General features: G+C 52.3%; 1 protein-coding gene across 1 annotated transcript; it reads left to right on the top strand.

Moving 5' to 3' along the window:
- The first annotated feature begins 1826 nt into the window (after nucleotides 1-1826).
- On the top strand, nucleotides 1827-22467 carry DYNC2I2 (dynein 2 intermediate chain 2). The gene is made up of 9 exons (XM_047100207.1): nucleotides 1827-2012; nucleotides 13645-13893; nucleotides 18988-19097; nucleotides 19613-19770; nucleotides 20353-20462; nucleotides 20967-21134; nucleotides 21345-21577; nucleotides 21860-22017; nucleotides 22218-22467. The coding sequence occupies exons 1-9, from the start codon at nucleotides 1827-1829 to the stop codon at nucleotides 22454-22456; spliced, it is 1611 nt and encodes a 536-aa protein (XP_046956163.1). The 3' UTR covers nucleotides 22457-22467.
- The last annotated feature ends 82 nt before the right edge of the window (nucleotides 22468-22549 follow it).

Genomic DNA, 22549 nt, shown 5'->3' with positions numbered 1-22549 from the left:
AATAGCCACCTGAGATTCTATACCGTGTGTCAGAAATACTCCGTTAAAGGCCTACTACACATTCTTTCTCAGATATTTAGTGAACACCTGTTGTATGGCATGACTTTGCTTGGAAATTTAGGTTGACCACAGGATCCTACTATTATTGTGGTAATATTATTATAAATGATGTGTTGTTGAATATCCTTGGGGCTCAACATCTGTGCAGACCTGTAATTGTTGACCCAGGAAAAATTCCCGCAAGTAAGATTTCTAGATTAAAGAGGAGACTTTAAGGTCAAATTACCCTCCAATTAGATTTTACCAATTTATACTCGTACCCACTTCCTGTGTTTAGCTGGTCAATAATGTCCATTACTTTCTCTACTTCCTTCTTTCATTCTTAAACCCTCTGCAGGCTGACTTTTGTTCCCCATATTCCACTGAAATTGTTCTCACTAAGGTCATCAGATATCATTCAGGATGCCAATTTCAATGGCTGATCTATTTTCTGGCCTTATCCTCACTGACCTGTTTGGGGAATTTAATACTGTGGACCACTCTTCTCTTCCTGAAATATTTTCCTTGGTCAGGTAAAGCAGGTCCAGTCTTACTAGCCTCATTTTACAGCTGGGAAACCGAGGCCCAGAGAATTACCAAGTCTACTAAAGAGGACACGGCACTATTCAAATAGTGTTCAAATCTAGGCCTCTTGACTCCCACAGCCTTGAGCTTCTTTTTGAGCGTGGTTTTTGGAATCTTTGGTGACATGTGTACATTCTTTAGCGTTAAGAGGGCCTCACAAGGAGAATTTTGTCTGGTTCTTTTTGGAAGAAATTTCTATTGCACTCCATCCCCGCCCCCCGCCCCCAGTGCTGTTAATCCAATCAGTCTTTATGGCCTTGGCTGGAACAGGGTCCTAAATGAGGACTCAGTTGTGTGAGGGGGGTGCAGAGTTGGTGCATCCCTGAAGAGTTCAGGGATAGAAAGAAGGCAACGCAGAGGACCTGGCGGGAGGATACCCGCCGAGAAGCCCAGAAGCGGGCTTTGTGGCCAAGCAGCAATCTGCGGGGGCTTGTGCAAACGTGTTGTGGGCTTTATTGGATGAGCGGCGCAGTTACTTCTCAAACCACTGGCACCCTCATGGGACTTAGAGCAGTTGCTTCTTCATAGAGTTGTTTTGAGCATTTAATGAGTTCAATGTACATAAATCTCTGGGCTCTGCCCGACCGACGCACGACACACACCCAATAACTGGTAGTTACTTGGGTCTTTAGTTTCGATGTACCAAGCAGTCTTCTGTATTCGACCTCATTTGGGCCTTCCAATGATCCAACCAAACTCCCGATCCGCATATGGATATTTTAAATCACCATTCTATCGAGGCAGAAACTACGGAGCAGAGAGTGAGCACCAGGCCTCGAAGTGGCCGCAATCTGGAGCGGGATCTGCTGGGAGCGCCCAACTTTTCCGCTGGGCACTCCCAGGCCCCACAACTCATCAGCGCACTCTGGTCGCAGCCTCCAGTCTTCGCCTCTGCGCCCGGCCGCTCTGCGCCATCTTTGAGCCTGGCACGGTGCCCCACTTCCGCACTTTCCTCCCGGGCCAGGGGTACCCGCACATGCTCAGGCGTGCCCCTCCTGGGGATGGAGTATCCAAAACTTGCCGGGTTTGTCACACACTGGCCAAAAAGAATAATTTATCTCGTTCTCTCAGGTCTCGGAGGTGGCTGTCTGACCCATTAAAAAATGGTGCCGATAGCCTCACCTCCCCAGGCTTCCGCTCTGGAGGCGCAGGGGCGAGGGTCATGTCGCAGTGCGCAGGCGCGACAGGGCGGCGCTATCTCCATGGCAACCCGCGCGCAGCCCGCGTCGTTCCGCCGGGCGGGAAGCGCGGGAGCTGCGGCGCTGGCGACAGGCGGGGCTGCGAGCGCCGGGGGGCCGGGGCGGCCGGGGCCGCTGCAGGACGAGACCCTGGGCGTGGCGTCTGTGCCCTCTCAGTGGAGGGGCGTCCAGGGCATCCGCCGGGAGACGGTGAGGGCGCGGGCCCGACTCGCGGCGACGCGGGAGGGAGGGCGAGGGTCCGTCCGCGCGCGGCCTCCGGGCTGGGTTCTGGGGTCCCCCCCGTTTTATTTTTGTATTTTAACCCACGGAGGCCCGCCCTTGTGGCATTCCCGTGCCAGTCTCCCCCCAGACCCAACAACAAAAGGGGTTTTCCTTAAAAACATCTGAAGACCCCATGTTTTGAAGGATTTTGTGTGAACCGCAGTTTTCAGGCGTTTCAAACTAACTTTCCTTTAAAAAGAAGAAGGAAGCGCATTTAAGGTCGAGACACGCCGGTTTTCCAGTGGTTTAACGAAAAGCACACAAAACGAGGCTTTTTAGAGGAGGCAGGGCTCCCGGGTGCCAGGTCTTCTCCGGAGGGGTCTTTGTGCGGACTTTGAGGGCCTGCTGTGTGCCAAGAGCCGTTGTGGCGCTGGGGACCCGTCAGTGAATGAAGTCCCTCCTGGAGCTGACCTGGGGCCGTTTGCAGGGCAGCGACCATAGGCAACTTACGCAATTAAATTTTGTCGTGTGTCAGAGGGCGAGTAGTGCTATGATGGACAAAAGTAAAAGAAGGGTGCGGGATCAGAAGGACTGGTTTGGAGAGTGAGAGGGTGGGTGGGCCTCACCGAGAAGGCGACAGTTGAGCAAAGACCGGGAGGAGTGAGTGAGCCAAGTGGATACCTGAGGTAGAACCGCCAGACAGCGCAAACTGCAAGTGCAAAGGCCCTGGGGTTGGTGTCGGAGCAGATCTTGTGTTTTGAGGCGGTGGCAGAGCTGGCGAGGAATGAGAGAGGGGGGAGTGGTCCCAGTTGAGGTCAGAGAGGGTCAGGTAGTGCCTTGCAGATCATTGTAGGGATGTTGGCGTCCCCTCGGTGAAAATGGGTATGGGGGGGGGGCGTTGTAGGGTGCCGCACATTTACCAGAAGAGGGAACCGAGGCTTAGCTTGCTGCGCGAGTGACCCCATCAGTAGACCTTAGGTCCTCCCGGACACTGGGGAGTTTTCCAATGAAGTCTAACTCTGGAAGACCGGTTTCTTGCCTCAGGCCAGTAGTGTGCCTGCGGGTCTCGAGCCTGGATTTGATCTACCTGGAAAGCACTCCCCACTTAACCAGGCTGCACAGAAATGGTTCTGGTGAAAAGCGAAGTGGGTATTTTAGTTGATCTCCATCCTTATCACACAGCTGTTGCTCGCTGAAGATTCAGGTTTTAGAAGACTTTAGGCTGGGAACCGCTGAATCCGTCTTTTTTTTTTTTTTTTTTTCCTTACAGAGAATGAAATTGAGGCAGGTTCATTTTCTTGTAACTATAGCTTTAAGCTGTAAGGTTCTAAGAACTAATTCTAACACTGGAGGTGTAAGCTCTCATCTGTGAGGGTGGTTCCCTTGAACTAGCATCCCCTGTCTTGCTGAAGCAGATTTTTTTGTTAAGTTGTAAGAATTTTGCAAGGGTCAGAAGAAGGTAAATGGCTTTTTCCAAAATAGTTTTTTCTCTTTATAAAAGTTGTGTGTCCAAAATTTAGAAAAAATCTGGATATGCAAAAAAAAAAAGTGGAAATAAAAATCACCCCATTCCCCAGCCATTCGACTTGTACGTGCTTTGTCTGTTTTGCCCCATTTAAAAAAATTTCTTTAGGGGCGCCTGGGTGGCGCAGTTGGTTGAGCGTCCGGCTTCAGCCAGGTCACGATCTCGTGGTCCGTGAGTTCGAGCCCCGCGTCGGGCTCTGGGCTGATGGCTCAGAGCCTGGAGCCTGTTTCCAATTCTGTGTCTCCCTCTCTCTCTGCCCCTCCCCCGTTCATGTTCTGTCTCTCTCTGTCCCAAAAATAAATAAAAATTTGAAAAAAAAAATTTTTTTTTTTAAAAATTTCTTTAAATGTTTATTTTTGAGAGAGACAGAGCGTGAGCAGGGGAGGGGCAGAGAGACAGGGAGACACAGAATCCGAAGCAGGCTCCAGGCTCCGAGCTGTCAGCACAGAGCCGGATGCGGGGCTGGAACCCCTGGACCACGAGGTCATGACCTGATGTCGGATACTGAACAGACTGAGCCACCCAGGCACCCCTGCCCCATTTTTTAAATAAAAATGGAATCACACTGTGCACAACATTTCATAGACCCAGTTTTTTCACTTAATACATCCTGAACAAATGTCCATGTTTAAAAAAATTTTTTTTTTGTAACTTCATTTTATTTAACCAGTCTCTTTTGATGAGTTGTTAGGCAGTTTACATTTTTTTTTCTTATCAATAAGTCCTGTGATGAGTGTTTTAGCTAATTTTTAAATACAGTTTCTTAATTTTTTAAAAAGTTTTTTTGGAAAAGTTGGACAGTGGTTTTTTGCCCATGTAGTGGTGCAATATTGTAATGTACCTCCATGTTCCATTGATGGATTTTTTTTCTTTTTTAATTTTTTTAGTTTTTTATTTTTTTCAGATTTTATTTTTATTTTTTATTTTTTATTTTTTTAACTTTTTTTTTTTATTTATTTTTGAGACAGAGACAGAGAGAGACAGAGCATGAACGGGGGAGGGGCAGAGAGAGAGGGAGACACAGAATCAGAAGCAGGCTCCAGGCTCTGAGCCATCAGCCCAGAGCCCGACGCGGGGCTCGAACTCACGGACCGCGAGACCGTGACCGGAGCTGAAGTCGGACGCCTAACCACTGAGCTACCCAGGAGCCCCTCAGATTTTATTTTTAAAGTCATCTTTACACCCAACATGGAGCTTGAACTCACGACCCCGAGATCAGGAACCTCATGCTCTACCAACTGAGCCAGCTAGGCGCCCCCTTTTTTTTTTTTTAATATTAATGGTTTTTGGCCTGACCTGGCTTTTCTTGTCATATTCCAGTCTGTTTACAGAGGGATAGGGTCCTGGACTTTGGTTCAAGACCGGGGTGCACACCCTCTTTAGGGCTTTGGGCCAGTCGCATGATCTCTTCTTCTGCAAAATGGGTCCTTGGTAGAATACTTCCTGAGGGGATGGATGGATCAACCAACGGAACCTGAGCCACCCAGGCACCCCCTTGTGAGGGGTTAAATGAGATTGTGGATAAGAAAACAGTTTGAAAGCCTAGAGCTGCTCGGATGGCAGAGGAGTGTCAGGGACCAGTCCAGCTGCCTGAGATAGAGGGTGCCTAATCATCCCTCCTTGCTCATCTGCGGTTTCTCAAACCAGATGGTTGACACTGGAATGTCCTGGAGACTCCTGAAAAATATGGATGTCTGGCTCCCAGCGGTTCTGGCTACATTGGTATGTGTTGTGACTTGAGAATCTGGTTTTATTAAAGCTCCCCAGGTCGTTCTGATAGGTAGCAAAATTTGAGACCACCAATTGAATGCATCCTCCTTTCCAGCAGCAGCATTACCTTTCTGAAGCCAGCCCAATGCTGATCCTAGGAAAATGTGGGCTGTGTTTTTTTTTCATTTTTTAAAAATTGTGGTGGAGAGCCTGACTGGCTCAGTGGGTAGAGCATGTGACTTTTGATCTCGGGGTCGTGAGTTTGACCTCCATGTTGGGTGTAGGGATTACTTAAAAAAAAAAAAATTGTGGAAAGATACATATAACAGAGGGGCGCCTGGCTGTGTCAATCGGTTGAGCAACCGACTTCGGCTTGGGTCACGATCTCACAGTCTGTGAGTTCGAGCCCTGCGTCGGGCTCTGTGCTGATGGCTCAGGGCCCGGAGCCTGCTTCGGATTCTGTGTCTCCCTCTCTCTCTGACCCTCCCCCGCTCGTGCTCTCTCTCTCTGTCTCAGAAATAAATAAACATAAAAAAATTTTTTTTAAAAAGATACATATGGGGCGCCTGGGTGGCGCAGTCAGTTGAGCGTCCGACTTTGGCTCGGGTCATGATCTCGCGGTTGGTGGGTTTGAGCCCCGCGTCGGACTGTGTGCTGATGGCTCAGAGCCTGGAGCCTGCTTCGGACTCTGTGTCTCCCCGTCTCTCTGACCCTCCCCCGCTCACACTCTTTCTCTGTATCAAAAATAAATTTAAAAAAACATTTAAAAAATTAAAAAAAAAAGTTTGTTAAAAAAAAACTAAAAAAAGGTGGGGGGAGCCTGGGTGGCTCAGTCAGTTGAGCGTCGACTTCGGCTCAGGTCATGATCTCGTGGTTTGTGGGTTTGAGCCCCGCATTCGGCTCTGTGCCCACGACTCAGGGCCTGGAGTCTGCTTCCGATTCTGTGTCTCCCTCGCTCTGTGCCCCTCCCCCACTCATGCTGTCTCTCTCTGTCTCAGAAACACATAAACATAAAAAACTTTTTAAAAAAAGGTACATATAATAGAAATTTCCCTATTTTTTTTATTTTTTATTTTTTTAACGTTTATTTATTTTTGAGACAGGGAGAGACAGAGCATGAACAGGGGAGGGTCAGAGAGAGGGAGACACAGAATCTGAAACAGGCTGCAGGCTCTGAGCTGTCAGCACAGAGCCCGATGCAGGGCTCGAACTCAGGGACCGCGAGACCATGACCTGAGCCGAAGTCGGACGCCCAACCAACCAAGCCACCCAGGCGCCCCAGAAATTTCCCAATTTTTAAGTGTACAATTGAGTGTGTCAAGTACGTTCACAATGTGGAACCATCACCACTATTTGGTTCTGGAACTTTTCCATCCATGGAATGCATTTTGACATTCAGGTCTGTGTCTCTGGGACTGTGAGCTCCCAGAGGGCAGGGAGTGGGTCTTGTGTACTTTTGCACCTCCCGGAGGCACCCAGGAAATACTGGGTTGAATAATCTTCTTGTGTGCTGACATCCCACATAGGCTGCGACTCTCCTCCCCTGCTTGGAGTTCAACTAGCTGCCTGCCCACCGGCTCTTCCTTCTTCCCAGGCTGCCTCTTCGCCTTGGTGGCTTCTGTAGCCAATGTCACCCCCTGCTGGAGGGCGTTTGTTTTGAACCTGGGTCTGGCCTGTTACAAATTTTCAAGGAGAATTAAATCCGTGGTTCCCTACCTTTGGGTTTGCTACACAGTTTCCATACTAGATTTTTTTTTCAAGGGGCATGAGAGCACACTGAAAGACCAAGACGACACCAAGGTAGTCGGCAGTAATTGCAGCTCCAAGGTTGTGTAGCCTAACGCATCTCCCAACTTCCATGGAAACGTCTGCGATTGTCCTCTTGGTTGGCTCTTGGCTCCACGCTCTTCTCTGAGTAGCTGTTTGTTGCCCCGATATACTAAGAGGCAAGTTCACATGAACCGGAGATTGTTCCGTTACTCTACGTTCTCAGAGGCCTCCGGTGAGACAGTTGTCCCTCCCTGTATCCCACCAGGAAACCCACTCAGCTGGAGGCGCATGGGGGGCTCAATCGGTTAAGCGTCCAACTTCGGCTCAGGTCACAATCCCACGGTTCATGAGTTCGAGCCCCGCATCGGGCTCTGTGCTGACGGCTCAGAGTCTGGAACCTGCTTCTGATTCTCTGTCTCCCTCTCGCTCTGTCCCTCCCCTACTCACACTGTGTGTCTCTGTCTCTCTCAAAAGTAAATAAATTAAAAAAAAAAAAAAGGAAACCCACTCAGCTCAACTTCGCATCTAAGACATTCCTGTCTCACCTTGTCTGCTCATTAGCTGTGAATTGTGCCTCACACCTGGGTCAAATTGTGGTGCTCGCTCATGGGGTTTGCAGTGTGGGCCCAGAGATGCTGGCTCAGGCCGGAGTCCTCTCTGCTCCCATCATACCTGTGTTCTCATCAGGTGTGTGTGCAGGACTTGATGGGGAAGGAGGTGGAAGGGGGGGAGGCCTTGGGGGTGACGGCCACCCGAGGACAAGGGAAATTCTGGGGAGGAGGATCAGAAGTGGGCCCGCTGGATGTGGCAAGGTGACAGCGACAGGCCACACGCACCCCACCTGCCCAGCCGCGTCCTTCAGGTGGGCTTAACAGCATCCCTCAGCCTCCGGGATGAACCATATCTCACCCCACCCCAGGTGAAGCTTCAGCTCCCAGAGTGACAGAGGTAGAAGTGGGGGGTGTGTGAGAGCATGGTCTGTGCTGTGGGGGTGGGGTGGGGGCAAGAGGCGATGGACCCTGGGCTGTGGCCCTGGGAAGCATACAGATGGGTGAGACCCACAGGTGGGGTCTGAGTGACAGCCCTCTGTACCTGCAGCCTCAGCATCATCCGGGGGCTTGTTCACAAAGCACACTCTCGGCCCCCCCTGCTGGAGGAGGCAGCTTGTGTTTTAGCAAGCTTCTGAGGGATTCTGGGGCCTGCCCGTTGAGAAGTCAGGTCTAGAACGGTCTTTGAGGTCCTTTTGCGCTCGAGTCAGATGTGCTGGCCCAGGCTGGTTGATGAAATGAGATGCTGTGCTGCTTCTATTTGCTGGTAGTGGTTAGTACCCAAGGGATTAATGGGGGCTTGGCCTCCCTTTGCACATCATCTCAGACCTTCCAAGACGCATTCTCTCTGGATGGCGATGTTCCTCAGTCATAGGACACATCTTAAAAATCGGTGTGTTTCACAGATGGCCTGTGTATTTAATCTAGTTTTCCCCTGAAGAGCTATTATTAAACAATTGGAATGTTTTATAAACAATACATTGTAGAGTCGAGGAGATCTAGAATGTATAAAATTAAATAATCTCTGTACCCAACATGGGGCTTGAACTCATGACCCCAAGATCAAGAGTCACATGCTCTACTGACTGAGCCAGTTTGGCGCCCCTAGAATGTATTTCTTTTTTTTTTTTTCAACGTTTATTTATTTTTGGGACAGAGAGAGACAGAGCATGAACGGGGGAGGGGCAGAGAGAGAGGGAGACACAGAATCGGAAACAGGCTCCAGGCTCTGAGCCATCAGCCCAGAGCCCGACGCGGGGCTCGAACTCACGGACCGCGAGATCGTGACCTGGCTGAAGTCGGACGCTTAACCGACTGCGCCACCCAGGCGCCCCAGAATGTATTTCTTTTTAAGAGTTTTATTTATTTATTTTGAGAGATGGAAAGAGAGAATCCTAAGCAGGCTCTGCACTGTCAGCCAGGCACCCCTAGAATGTGTGTATGTATGTATGTATGTGTGTATGTGTGTATTTATTTGTTTATTTATTTACTTATTTAAGTTTATTTATTTTGAGAGGTGAAAGAGAGGGAGAGAGAGTCCCAAGCAGGCTCTATACTGTCAGAGTGGAGCCTGATGTGGGGCTTGATCCCACAAACTGTGAGATCATCACCTGACCTGAAATCAAGAGTCAGACACTTAACCGACTGAGCCATCCAGGTGCCCCTAGAATGTATATTTTTAGTAAGAAGGTGACTGTTCTACTCATGACTTTGAAGTACTCATGCCTTATAGTGATCCCCCCTGAATACATTTTTCTGGCTGGCTGGTTTCTGAATGACTGAATCACACATGAGCACAGTTAACCTGACATTGGTCAATCTCAGCCTGAACCTGAATGCAAGGCAGAGCCCAGTATTCTCTCAGCACACCCCTCGGGGCCTGGGGTGGTGGCTGATCACCTGACCCAGTGGGGCCGTTTCCTCTGTCATCACCAGTGTTCCTGAAATTGATCGGCCAGTCCTAGATGCCAGCTAGAGACCCATTATTTCAGAAGTGAGGCGTTGAGGGGTATTGGCCTGGGAGTCAGGGAGCCTTCCTAGGGGTCAGTGTAGGACTCTGATAGCAAGTGACAGAAACCAGCCCAAACCAGCTCCTGTCAAGCACTTCTCTTCAGGATGCCGGACGTCTCCTGGGCCTCTGAAGGTGCAGCTGGTCCTGAGGAATCTAGGAAACTTTGGGGGTCCCCCACCTCTCAACTCTGATGTTACCATGTTTCCCCCGAGGCCTGTCTCTGCTTGTCTCCTGGTTGTGGCCCTGGCTAATTGTTGGGGCCAACGTTTCCAGGTTTCAGTTCTAGGCATGTGCCATCTTGTTAAATCTTTGTTGTGAATTTCCCTGAGAGAGCTGGATTGGCCCAGCCTAGGTTCGCGTCCACTTCTCATCTAGTCAGAAGCTACAGTCCTGGTATCGGGACACATTTGGTGGCTTAGGTAGGAGTCCTGACATTCTGGGTGTCTGCAGGCTCTCCTGGGGGCAGGAGAGCTGGGCTCCCACACTGGGTTCTGGTCCCTGAATCTCACTGCCTTCCTCTCTGCTGGAGGTCACTGGGACTTCAGACTCCAGAGCTTGGTGACTGGTGATCTTGGTTTGGGAATTGTTCTGTTTCCCTTGGCCACACCTCCCAGTGTAATTAAAGTCTGGTCCCAGTCCCTCCTGTAGTGCCTCTGCCTCGGAGGTGTGGGAGCCCAGCATCCTTAACACTCCTCTTCCTGACCTTGCTGAGGCCCAGGAAGCAAGGATCTCATTCTTCCCTGACTTCTTCTCTGATGTCTCAGAGGGCTTGTTATGGGAGCCTCAGTCCAGCCACACACTGCCTGGCACAGAAGGTACCAGTCTACACAGGGTATCCTTGGGCAAGCCCTTCCCTTCTGGAGGCTTTGGGGCTTCATCCCCAGATGGGATGGGATGTATGGGACGGATCAGGGTCGGGCCAGATAATCAGATCTTGAACTATGGAAACTACTTAGTTGTCCCAGAGTGAAAAGAGAATAATGATAGTAGCTTCCTACCAATTCACAGAAAAAATTGTGGGTGCAGCGTGTCATTGGTTTTAAGTTTTTTTTTTCCCTCTGTGAATTTTCCCTAGTGTTTTGACATTTGTCTTTTGTCTGAATAAGCAAGCAGCAAAGAAATATTTAAGAAAAAATTTTAATGTTTATTTATTTTTGAGAGAGAGAGACAGAGCATGAGTGGGGGAGGGGCAGAGAGAGAGAGGGAGACACAGAATCAGAAGCAGGCTCCAGGCTCTGAGCTGTCAGCACAGAGCCCGACGCGGGGCTCGAACCCACAAACTGTGAGATCATGACCTGAGCTGAAGTTGGACGCTCAACCGACTGAGCCACCCAGGCGCCCCAGCAAAGAAATATTAATGGAAGTAGATGGAAAGGTAACAGCTTGCTATCTTGTGGACATTTTTGTCTTAGATTAAGTCATTGGGGTAACATTCTTTTAGAAACTTTTTCTGAGTTTATCTGATGTGATGAGTGTCCAGGATGTTAGACTGGGTGAGAACACCATGGCTGAGGGGCAGTTTCGTGTCACAGGTCAGACTGCCTGAATTCAAGCCCTACTGTGATCACCTCTTTGCCGTGTGGTCTTGGGTGAATTACTTCTTTGTGCCTTAGTGTCGATGTTAGTAATGCAAAAATAGGAGTTTCTTCATAGGGTGGTTGTGAGGATGAATAAGATATGGGTAAAACTTTTGGGACAGTGCCTGAATTAGCACTTAGTAACTAACACTCTCGCCATCATTGTGGCTTCTGGAAGTTTGATTTTCACCCAGTCTCTTAGAATTTTGGCTCAGGCTGTATACTTTCTTTCTTTTCTTTTTCTTTCTTCTTCTTCTTCTTTTTTTTTTTTACATTTTATTTATTTTTGTGAGACAGAGAGTCAGAGCACGAGCAGAGGAGGGGCAGAGAGCGAGGGAGACACAGAATCCGAAGCAGGCTCCAGGCTCCGGGCTGTCAGCACAGAGCCCGACACGAGGCTCCAACCCATGAACCGTGAGATCATGACCTGAGCTGAAGTCAGATGTTTAACCAACTGAGCCACCCAGGCACCCCAAGCCTGTATGCTTTCTGATCCTCATGCCCATCCACGAATTCCTCAGTGTGCACACTCCCTTGGTGGACCCCTCCGGTGCTGTGGTTTCAAGTCATGTCTCTGTCGGATGTTCTCCAGAGCCTCACGCCTTGCAACCGCTCTCGGGAATCCTCAACACCTCCATGTGGATGGGAGGCATCTCGGTCTAAACGAGGCCCAGGAGAACTGCTTCTGTGTTCTCTTTTCCCAGAATTTGCCATCACATTCCACTGGTTGTCAAACCTGTCCTCTGCTCCTCGCTTCTTCCCGAGCAGCCAAAAAGCCATGGCCCTGCTTACAACCCACTCAGGCCACACCTTGTGGCTCTCAGACACCTCCCTGGCCTTGCCCTTGTGCTCGGGCCACCCTCCTTACCCACTGTGGCCAGGCACGCCACCTGCTGTCCAGTCTCTGAGCACGGAACGTTTTCTACTGTAAGGTTTTGCTCTGGCCTCCCCCTCCCATCTCTGTCCAGGACCCTCTCCTGCAGCTCTCCCCTTGTCCTTCACACCTCAGCTCAAGTGCCATTTCCCCAGAGACCTCCCTGGCTGTTCCCTTCTCTCTCACACATCTGCTGCACTTGGCACCATAGGTAGTTGGTGGGTATTTTCTTGTTCGTGTACCCCCAACCCCTGTGGAAGCTTCTCGGGCACAGGGATTTTGCACATTTTGTTTTCTGCTGTATCCATAGTACCCAGACAGTGCCTGGCAAGTGGACACTCAGTAAATAATGTGTGTGTGTGTGTGTGTGTGTGTGTGGTGTAAAGGAAATATATGTAAATAGTATATGTGTAATACATATAGTCTATGTGTGTATACAACATAATAAATACAGTGTAGTGGAGATAGATATATAAAAATATATGTACATATATCTTGTCTAAATGGGCTTGTGCCGTGTGCCAAATACGTGCAAAGTGCTGGGTATAGAGATCAGACAGGGTTCTGATGCTGGAGGAACTCCATTTAATGGGAGGTGGATAAGAAAAGACAATTTAGTGGAATGTGATGGGGAGCGTGGGGACAGTGTTTCATATACTAGGAAGAGCTGCCCCTGTGTGGGGCCCGCTCCCTTCCTTTAGGCTTACTAGCACTGGCCTAGTGCACAGCTCTGCCCTCCCAAGCCCGGTGGGGGAGGTGCACAGGGGTTCCCGGCCTCGCCGTTGCCCTGCACATTCAGGTGCCTGGTGAGGGGCTGTGTGAGCAGAGCCTCTTGCAGATGACGATCTGCTAGGCCCCCTCATTTGATAAATGATGGGTCCTGTTCATAAGAAAGGGAGGCTGGTAGTTCCTTCCCTGATCTGATGTCTATCCCTGTGGCCAGCTAAAGAGGGGACAAGGAATTGGAGACAGAGGTCAGGGTGGAGAAAAGAGGCAGCTGGGGAGAAGCCTGCCTTCTTTCTACCAACTAGCTCATCACAGACTCACCTGCTTCCTTTGATCATGGGGGCACCTTGGAAGGGGCCTGCGAAGGGAGGGAGATGCTGGTGGCCAGGTCTTCGATGCTTCCCTGTGCTGGCTGGGATGACCACTGCTGGCTGTAATATTACAGGATTCTTATTGTTGTCAGGATCTTCAAACGGGCACTCCTGGGAAAAAAAAAGAAAAGTGACACTCCAGCATCCCCTCCAAATGGTGTCCTAGTGTCACCAAAAGTCCTGTGTCAGGCTCTTACTGGATCATGTTGACCACCCCTGAACCACTCACTGTGGCCCAGTGCACATAGGAGGGTTGAGGGATCATCTTCACCCATAGCGCACAGATCGGGCTCCTCCTTTGAAAGATGGGCCAGTTACAAGAGCAAAGGGACAGACTGGGGCAGGCAGGATGACCAGAGGCCCATTGGCCCGAGGGTAAGCAGCAGCGCAGGAGGAGTGCTGTTTAGTAGGGGGAACAGAGTGCCCAGGCAGGCGGTCACTAGTGACCTGGGTTGACTGGTGACCACTGACCGCTGACTGGTGACCACTGGGTTTTGATTTTCTGCAGAAAAGTTGCCAGACGGCGAGCATTGCCACTGCTGAAGCGTCTGTCCAGACCCGGAAGCATGCGGATGCTGAGGTGCAGACCGAGGTCCCTGCACCGGTCAGCGCGCGGACTGTGGCCCAGCACGACAGCCCCAGGCTTGCAGCCTTTCTTCGGAGGGTGGAGGCCATGGTTATTCGAGAGCTGAATAAGAACTGGCAGAGCCACGCTTTTGACGGCTTCGAGGTGAACTGGACAGACCGGCAGCCAACGGTAGGGAACTGCAGCCTGGGGCGCCCTGCTCCTCTGCCCCAGCTTGAGCCTCGCCTGCCCCCGTTTGAAGTCCTCTTAGGCCAGATGCTGTTAATAGCAATAATAGTGACTGCGTTCATGGAGGTCTTACTTTTTGCCAGGTGCTGAGCTGAGTTTTATGAGAGTAAGTCATCGAGCCTTCCCTGCTGTCAAGAAGTAGTTTGTGGTTACCTCCATTTACAGCTGGGGATGGGGAGGCTCCTGAGTTGAAACGATTTTTCTGGGATCACATGGAGCTAGTCAGCAGTAGAGGCAAGGCTTGAACGCGGGGAGTCTGACTCTGGACCAGACTTTGTCCGCTGCTCGGCTGTCTCCCCTGGCACCATGTGGTGAGGGCTCTCTGTGCCATCTCATTTACTCCTCAGCACAGCGGCATGAGGCGGTACTTGGATGATCTCTGTTTTATAGACAAGGCCCAGAGAGGCTAACTGACTTGTCCACGGTCACCCAGCTGTAACGGGCCAAGCTGGGATTTGAGCCCTGGTCTGTCTGGTTTCACTGCCATGCTCTAGTGACTTCAGTGTCTCCGAGGCTCAGCTCGGAGTGACCCTGTACACTTAGGTGTCCGGCCGCACAGGCAGGCTAGGCTTTGAGATGAATGGGGGGCTCTTGGCTTTTGCTCCGTGCTGGGCCTCAGCCTCCCCTGTGGACAGGCTGCTCGCTCACACGGCTGCGGGCCCTCGACTGGGGAGCCTTGGAGTTCTGAGCCAAACTTTTTTTTTTGTATACAGTGCTTTCTTCCTGTAGAAACAGATGAGTAACTATGTATTCAGAGGTCATAGCCCTGTTCTAGCCCCTCCCCCTCCTCTGCCCTCTTCCCACCAAGTCACTGGAAGGCATGGGAAAATCAGTTTGAGGGAAGTCCTCAAAATCATTCTGAAATGCAGTTGCCGAGGCCACACCTCAGTGGGCAGTCACTGACTCCTTATAAGCCGGGCACAAGAAGGGCTCAGGGAAGAGGAAGAGCCCAGCATGTTGTCTCTCCTTGCCATTGCTCGTGCCCCCCCACCCCCACCGCCCCACCACCCAATTTCACAGAGGTTAAGCTTTTGTTCTTTATTATTAGCACGTTCCCACATTTCTATGGATTAACTTGGTCCAAGTGTGTGTTACTTTCTCCCCCTTTAAAAAATACATTTTTTTCCCTTAAAAAAATTTTTTTTAATTTTTTTTTTTTTTTAATTTTTTTTTTTCAACGTTTATTTATTTTTGGGACAGAGAGAGACAGAGCATGAACGGGGGAGGGGCAGAGAGAGAGGGAGACACAGAATCGGAAACAGGCTCCAGGCTCCGAGCCATCAGCCCAGAGCCCGACGCGGGGCCCGAACCCACGGACCACGAGATCGTGACCTGGCTGAAGTCGGACGCTTAACCAACTGCGCCACCCAGGCGCCCCTAATGTTTTTTTATATTTGAGAGAGAGAGCGAGAGAGAGACAGACCATGAGCAGGAGAGGAGATGGAGCACAGAGAGAGATGGAGACAGAATCCAAAGCAGGCTCAAGGCCCCGAGCTGTCAGCACAGAGCCCGATGCGGGGCTCGAACTCACAAGCCGTGAGATCGTGACCTTAGCTGAACTCGGACCCTTATTAACGGATTCAGCCACCCAGGTCCCAAAATATCTGGTTTCTGACTACAGAAGCAATGTATGTTCATTATAACAAGTCCAGGCAGTATAGAAATACAGAACATATACCATGTAGACAGTGGGAGGGGACACTTTGTTCCCACGCCCACACGCCTTTAGAGTCTTCTCTGTGTTACACTAACACAAGCATCATTACTAGTGTTGTCACTGAGAACATTTTAAACAAGTGGAAAGCACTGTATGTTTTCCTGATGACCTTTCTCACTTCGAGCTTTCCATGTCAGTTCCTACAAAGGTGCTGTAGGCGTCCCAGCGGCTACACTGGGTCCCACTGCACGGACACGTCGTCCTTTATCTGAGTCCCCTGTGGGTGGACGCCCAGCTTCACTTCTAGAGAGGTATCCTCCAGAAACGGGAAGGTAGGCGGGAGATCAGTCTGCACCCTTTGAGTGGCAGCCTGGTGAGCTGGCCCTGGACAGCCCCGCATGTTAGTGGTGCGAGAGCATTGGGCAGAGGAGGGCGTTAGCAGTTTGCTGTTATATCACATTGACAGCGAGTCTGTCCTCCCACTTCTTGTTTTGCATCAGTTCTTTGTTGATTCCCTCATGGTGGAATTACTGTCTTGGGGTTTTTCTCTCTACTTCTGTCAACGTGTTGGCCTTGACATTTCATCATTGTCCTTGGCACTGCTGTAGTAGCTCTGGAAGGGCTGGGATGCTGCTCTTAACGAGAAACCATAATGTCAGAATTCTAAAATCAGTGGGACAACCTTGTGGAAAGCTTAGAAATTGGAGATAAGGAAGAGACTACCCAGGGTCTCCCATTGGAACCGCCGACCTCCTGGTTCTGTTGTTTCCTGCCTCTTGTTTCACACGTGTGTTGACAGCTGTGAGTCACCGTGGCCAGTCTTGGGGTCTTTTCTGGTCAGGAGCAAAGCCTGTTCTGTGTTGTCAGGTTGCTATGGAGACTTCACACTTGTCCTTTTGAAACACCTAATTGGAGCCTGGGTGGCTCAGTTGGTTGAGCATCTGACTATTGATTTCTGACTATTGATCTCATGGTCATGAGATTGAGCCCCACATTAGGCTCTGCACTGAGCGTGGAGCCTGCTGGAGATTCTCTCTCTCCCTCTCCCTTTGTCCCTATTTTGCTTGCACACGCTCTCTCTCGAAAAAATAAAAATAAATAAAAATAAAACACCACCTAATGTTTCATCCATACACTTTATTTTTTTGAGCCGAATTTATCCAGGTGTGTTCTCTGTGCAGGCAGTTCACCCTTTGTGCCAGTCTGAGTCTTTTTTTTCTTTTTTCTTTTTTTAATGTTTATTTGAGGAGGGGGGAGGAGAAAACAAGCAGGAAGGGAGGGGCAGAGAGAGAGGGAGGCAGAGGATCTGAAGCAGGCTCCGTGCTGACAGCAGAGATCCTGATGCGAGGCTCGAACTCACGAACTGTGAGGTCGTGACCTGAGCCGAAGTCAGACGCTTAACTGACTGAGCCACCCAGGCATGGCCATGCCGTTCTGAGTCTTGGCCAACACGTGTCCGCCACAGTGAAGGTGTAGAGAAGTCCCTTGTCCCCCTGCTTCTCCCACGTTGTAGGTTTATGTTCAGATTTTAAAGTGCACTGGGTATAAGCAGTGGGTTGCAGGTATACGTGGTGTTGTGACAAATAACTTAATGTCTGTGGTGCCTTTCTGATGTACACTTTAGTTGAACATGACGTAAAAAAGTGCACAAACCACAAGTGTCCAGGCCTGTGGTTTTCCAAAGTAAAACATTTCTGTGGAGCCAGAACCCAGATCAAGAAACCGAATGTGATCAGACCCCAAAGGTTTGTTTCCTTCCTTCTTTCTTTCCTTCCTTCCTTCCTTCCTTCCTTCCTTCCTTCCTTCCTTCCTTCCTTCCTCTTTCTTTCTTTCTCTCTCTTTCCCTTTCTTTCTTTCTTTCTTTCTTTCTTTCTTTCCCTTTCTTTCTTTCTTTCCCTTTCTTTCTTTCTTTTCTTTTCTTTCTTTCTCTTTCTTTCTTTCTTTCTTTCTTTCTTTCTTTCTTCCTTTCCCTTTCTTTCTTTCTTTCTTCCTTTCCCTTTCTTTCTTCTTTCTTTCTTTCTTTCTTTCTTTCTTTCTTTCTTTCTTTCTTTCTTTCTTTCTTTCTTTCAATTTTTCCTAGTGTTTATTTATCCTTGAGAGGGAGAGATACACAGCATGAGTAGGGGAAGGGCAGAGAGAGAGGGAGATGCAGAATCCAAAGCAGGCTCCAGGCTCCAATCTGTCAGCACAGAGCCTGGCGCGGGTCCGAACTCAACAAATTGCAAGATTATCACCTGAGCCGAAGTCAGATGCCCAACTGGCTGAGCCACCCAGGCACCCCCCCCCAAAAGGTTTTCTTGAGTTCCCTCCACCTCCTACCACACTTGACAGCTTTTTTTTAATCTTTAAAAAATTTTTAAGCAATCTCTGTGCCCAGCGTGGAGCTTGAACTCACGACCCTGAGATCCAGAGTCGCATGCTCCAGGGACAGAGCCAGCAGGGCGCCCCTGTAAACGTGTGTGCTCAGTTCTCTTGGGCGTGCACCTAGGGGCAGAATTGCTGGGTTGTGTGGTGCCTCTATGTTTTAGCTTTTGAAGACCCACCAGACTGTCTCCCCACCGTGGCCTTGCCGTTCTCCGTCCTTGCTAGCAGTGTGTGAGGGTTCCCACCATACAGCTTTTTACACGTTTTAGATTCTTTCCATCGGGTAGTCTCTTTATATGGAGTCATAAAGTCAAGGAGTACGCAGCTTTCCACAGACGTTTTGATCTGTGTGGCACATCCCCTCCCAGAAACCTTGGGCTGATCGCTCACAGTGGCCAGCACTGCCAGCCTTTTCATTTGGTGTGCCAGGCTGCTATGGGCTGAGAGGGAAGCTGCCAGAGGTTTAAAAAAAAATTTTTTTTTTTATGTGGTAGAATATTCATAAAATTGTAACCATTAAAAAAATTGCTTTAATGTTTATTTGTTTTTGAGAGAGAGACAGAGTGCAAGCCAGGGAGGGGCAGCCCAGAGCCCGACGTGGGGCTCAGACTCACGGACCGCGCGATCATGACCTGAGCTGAAGTCGGACGCTGAACCGACTGAGCCACCCGGGCGCCCCAAACTGTAACCATTTCCAGGTGCATAGTCTACTGGCACATACAGCACCATCCAGTTCCAGAAGCCAGAGCTTTTGAAACTGTGTACAGAACAGGGTCTTACTCTGAGCCAGAACCTGGCATCTGTCTCGGTTCGTAAGATCCTTTCTTCTGGGTTTCTGGAAGTATCCTATTTGGGGTGGTGTTGGGATGAAGGCTCTACATTTCCCTCCAGGACCGGGCAGTGGACCTGGGTGGCTTTGGAGGTCCAAGCTTGTATGTAGTGTTTTTTAGGTGGCTACAAGGCCGCCTGGTGGGTGGCTCTGTGGCTCAGGGCTAGGGATGGTTTGTCTCTTGCAGGTCACGTGTCTGCACACCCTGGGCTACCCCCCAGCCCAGGGGCAGGGTCTGCATGTGACCAGTGTCTCCTGGAACACCACCGGCTCCGTGGTGGCCTGTGCCTATGGCCGGTGAGTGGCAGCAGGGGTGGCTGTGGGGCAATGGGAGGTCCTCAGACTCTGGTTTAAGCCTCTTTCTCCCTGTCTGTGTGGCGAAGGTTGGCCTGGAGCTTGGCCATTCTGGGAGTCTTTTTATTCTCGAGGCCGCCTAGGCACCAGGTTGGCTGGAAAGAGCAGCAGAGGGAGGGGCTTAGAGCCCACAGTCCTGGTGCCCACCTGCCAGCATAGGGCAGTGCGCCCTGGGCCTGCCCCCTCTTCTCCGTGAGCCATTTCCTGATGGGCCACAGTTCCCCAACCCTGCTATCGTGTGGACCCATCTTGGTCCTCGGGAACCCTTTTCTAGAGAAGGTCCTGCCACTGTGCTATGGAGGAACCTGTGCCACTGCAGCACCCAGTACGGTCTGGGTGTGACGGGGACGCAGGCTGATCTGGGGGCGGTGGGTGGGTGGCGGGTCTGGTGCTAGGAGCAGGGCGGGGGCGAGATCCTGGCCTCGGGGCAGAGCCGGCTCAGGCATGTCCCTGTGCAGGTTGGACGACGGGGACTGGAGCACACTGAAGTCCTTCGTGTGTGCCTGGAACCTGGACAGGCGAGGCCTGAACCCCCAGCAGCCGTCAGCAGCGGTGGAGGTGCCCAGCGCCGTCATGTGCCTGGCCTTCCACCCCACGCAGCCGTCCCATGTCGCAGGTGAGCCGTCTTCTGCTCCCCACCCTGTGCAGGGTGCCCACAGGGGAGCTCTCCACTGGGCCCTCGGCCCCCAGGCACAGCTGGGGCAGGTCTGCTTGGGGAGCAGAGCCCTGGGCTCAGGTGAGGATGCCGTGCCAGTTGTGGAGCGTGGAGGAGGAGGATGGGGAGGAAAGGGGGGGGAGGAAGAAGGGGAGGGGGAGGAGGTGGTGGGGGCGTTGGCGGGTCCTCGCTGAGTCTTGATGGGGTGTGGGCCATGCAAGGGTGCATCCTGCTCAGGACTCGAGGCAGGGCGACATGGGCACCCTCGGGGAGCCATGGGTGGTGACGGGAGCCACACGTGTTGGGAAAGGGGTTGTGCTGGAGGGCACGGCAGGGTGCCGGGCCTGGAGATCAGCCTGGCAGTGGGTGGGTGGGGGCACAGCAGGCCGGAGTGGGGGGAGGGCAGGACTTTTCCTCCCCCAGGCGACTCTGGGGAAGCGGCTCCCCGTCCTTGCACCCTGGGCGGGCGGGGCTGGTGCTGGGTTGGGGCGCCGGGTTGTTGCGCGTGAGTCAGCTCTCGTCCGGGCGCGCTTGGTCCCGCAGGTGGCTTGTACAGTGGTGAGGTGCTGGTGTGGGACGTGAGCCATCCCGAGGACCCGCTGCTGTGGCGCACGGGCCTGACGGACGACACGCACACCGACCCTGTGTACCAGGTCAGAGCAGTGGGCCGCGGTGGGGGCGGGGAGGCACCTTCCCCTTCTCCCTGAGCTGAGTGCTGCTGTCACTGGCCCGCTCCTTGAGGTGACACGGAAGAGAGGGGGCCTGCTCGCACAGCCACAGCAGGTCACCAAGGAGTTGGCAGTTAGGGACAGAGGCCTTCAGCATTCTTTGGCATTCTTAGCTCCCGGGGCAGAAGTCACACCCGCCCCCCTGCCACGCCCAGGCCCTGGGCCATTCCCAGCTCCCCCAACTTCCGAGTGGCCATGTGGGGCTCCCAGCTATCCTGGCGTCTCAGGGAGGGAGCTCGGAACCCTCGGGCCTGCCCCCAGGTGTGTGAGGCGGTTCCGGGCCTCCCCCAGAATTCCCCCCTTTGGTTTTCCCGCAAGAGAAGGGGTAGTGGGGGGATGAGGGTGACCGCCGGTCTTGCTGGGAAATGGGGGCAGCCTGGGGAGCAAGCAGCTCTTTCTTGACCTTGGTCCCGTACCCCGTTGTCCCAGGTGGTTTGGCTACCTGAGCCCCGGCACAGCCACCGCTTCCAGGTGCTGAGTGTGGCCACGGACGGGAAAGTGCTGCTCTGGCAGGGGGGCGGGGCGGGCCAGCTGCAGCTCACAGAGGGCTTCGCCCTGGTCATGCAGCAGCTCCCGAGGAACACCAAGCTAAAGAAGGTACGCGGGGCCCCAGCTGCCGCCCCCGCCCACCCGCCCACCCGCCCACCGTAGGAGCCCCGCAAGTGGGCCTTGGGGGTGGCGGCAGGCGGCACGGGCAGCGGTGCTAGCAACTGAGGTCCCGTGGCTCCCGCTCGCGTGACCGGGCTCTTGTGGGACTCTGACCAGATTCCCTTGGCTCTGTCTGCCCTGTCATTCATTTCTCCACAGCCTCCCCGGGGGGAGACCGAGGTGGGTGCTACGGCGGTGGCTTTCTCCGGCTTTGACCCCAGCCTCTTTGTTCTGGGCACGGAAGGTGGCTTCCCGCTCAAGTGTTCCCTGGCAGCAGAAGAGGCCGCCCTCACGCGGATGCCTAGCTCTGTGCCCTTGCGGGCCCCGGCACGGTTCACCTTCTCTCCCCATGGTGGTCCCATCTACTCTGTGAGCTGTTCCCCCTTCCACAGGTAGAGGAGGCCACGGGGCACCTGGCACAGGGAGGGTGAGGAAGCCCCATAGAGCGGCCTACAGGGCCTGCGGTCTGGCCTGGGCCCAGGTCTTCGCTATTTGAGCCCTCCTACCCGGCGCTCGGGTGGTTGGCTCCCGGGGATTGGCCCTTCTCTCCCTAAGGGGATTCCCAGTTTGGGGGTCCACGGAGACTTTTCAGGAACGTGACAGCCCAGGGGGAGTTGGGCAGGACACCCGGTGCTCATCCCCTTGCCTGGCTCTCTGCCCTTCATCCTGTCCAGGAATCTCTTCCTGAGTGCGGGGACCGACGGCCACATCCACCTGTACTCCATGTTGCAGGCCCAGCCCCTGGCCTCCCTGCAGCTGTCCCACAAGTACCTGTTTGCCGTGCGCTGGTCCCCAGTGCGCCCCTTGGTGTTTGCGGCTGCTTCCGGGGAAGGTAGGAAATAGGACGATAGGCTCAGATCCATTTAAGTGATACGGGCCCAGCACGTACTTGGAATTCTGAGCTGGGGAGAGGCAGCAGGTGGGGGAAGGAGGGCTAAACCAGGTGGACTTCTCTTGTGCCGTGAGTTTCTCTTCCTGGGTGCACAGGCCACTGTTCTGGGCCTCTTGTCCCATGATTCTCTCTCCCTGCAGGTGACGTGCAGCTGTTTGATCTACAGAAAAGCTCCCAGAAACCCACAGTTTCAATCAAGCAAACCCAGGATGATAGCCCGGTCTACTGCCTTGAGTTTAATCGCCAACAGACTCAGCTCCTGGCTGCCGGTGACGCCAAGGGCACTGTAAAGGTGTGGCAGCTGAGCACCGAGTTCACTGAACAAGGACCCCGGGAGACAGAGGACCTGGAGCAGCTGGCAGCAGAGGTGGCCACCTGAGGACAACTGGGGTGGGGGTGGGGGTGGGGGTGGGGGTTGGGGGCAGGAGCAAGCTGCACCTGAGCTAGGCTCTGGAGTTCCGACAGAGGCCGA

This window comes from Lynx rufus, unplaced genomic scaffold (assembly GCF_022079265.1).
Source record: "Lynx rufus isolate CCGP_SWC_20201006 ecotype Redwood Valley unplaced genomic scaffold, mLynRuf1.p SCAF_10, whole genome shotgun sequence".
In the NCBI taxonomy this organism is placed as follows: domain Eukaryota; kingdom Metazoa; phylum Chordata; class Mammalia; order Carnivora; family Felidae; genus Lynx; species Lynx rufus.
The sequence above is the reverse complement of the archived record's forward strand: the minus strand, read 5'-3'. Positions and strand labels throughout refer to the sequence as shown.

What these genes read in the sequence shown, in the direction of transcription:
- DYNC2I2 (XM_047100207.1), top strand. Translation starts at nt 1,827, where the DNA reads ATGGCAACCCGCGCGCAGCCCGCGTCGTTCCGCCGGGCGGGAAGCGCG. An exon ending in GTGGCCTGTGCCTATGGCCG is followed by an intron (nt 19,098 to 19,612) that starts GTGAGTGGCAGC and finishes GTCCCTGTGCAG; the next exon opens with GTTGGACGACGGGGACTGGA. An exon ending in GCAGCCGTCCCATGTCGCAG is followed by an intron (nt 19,771 to 20,352) that starts GTGAGCCGTCTT and finishes TTGGTCCCGCAG; the next exon opens with GTGGCTTGTACAGTGGTGAG.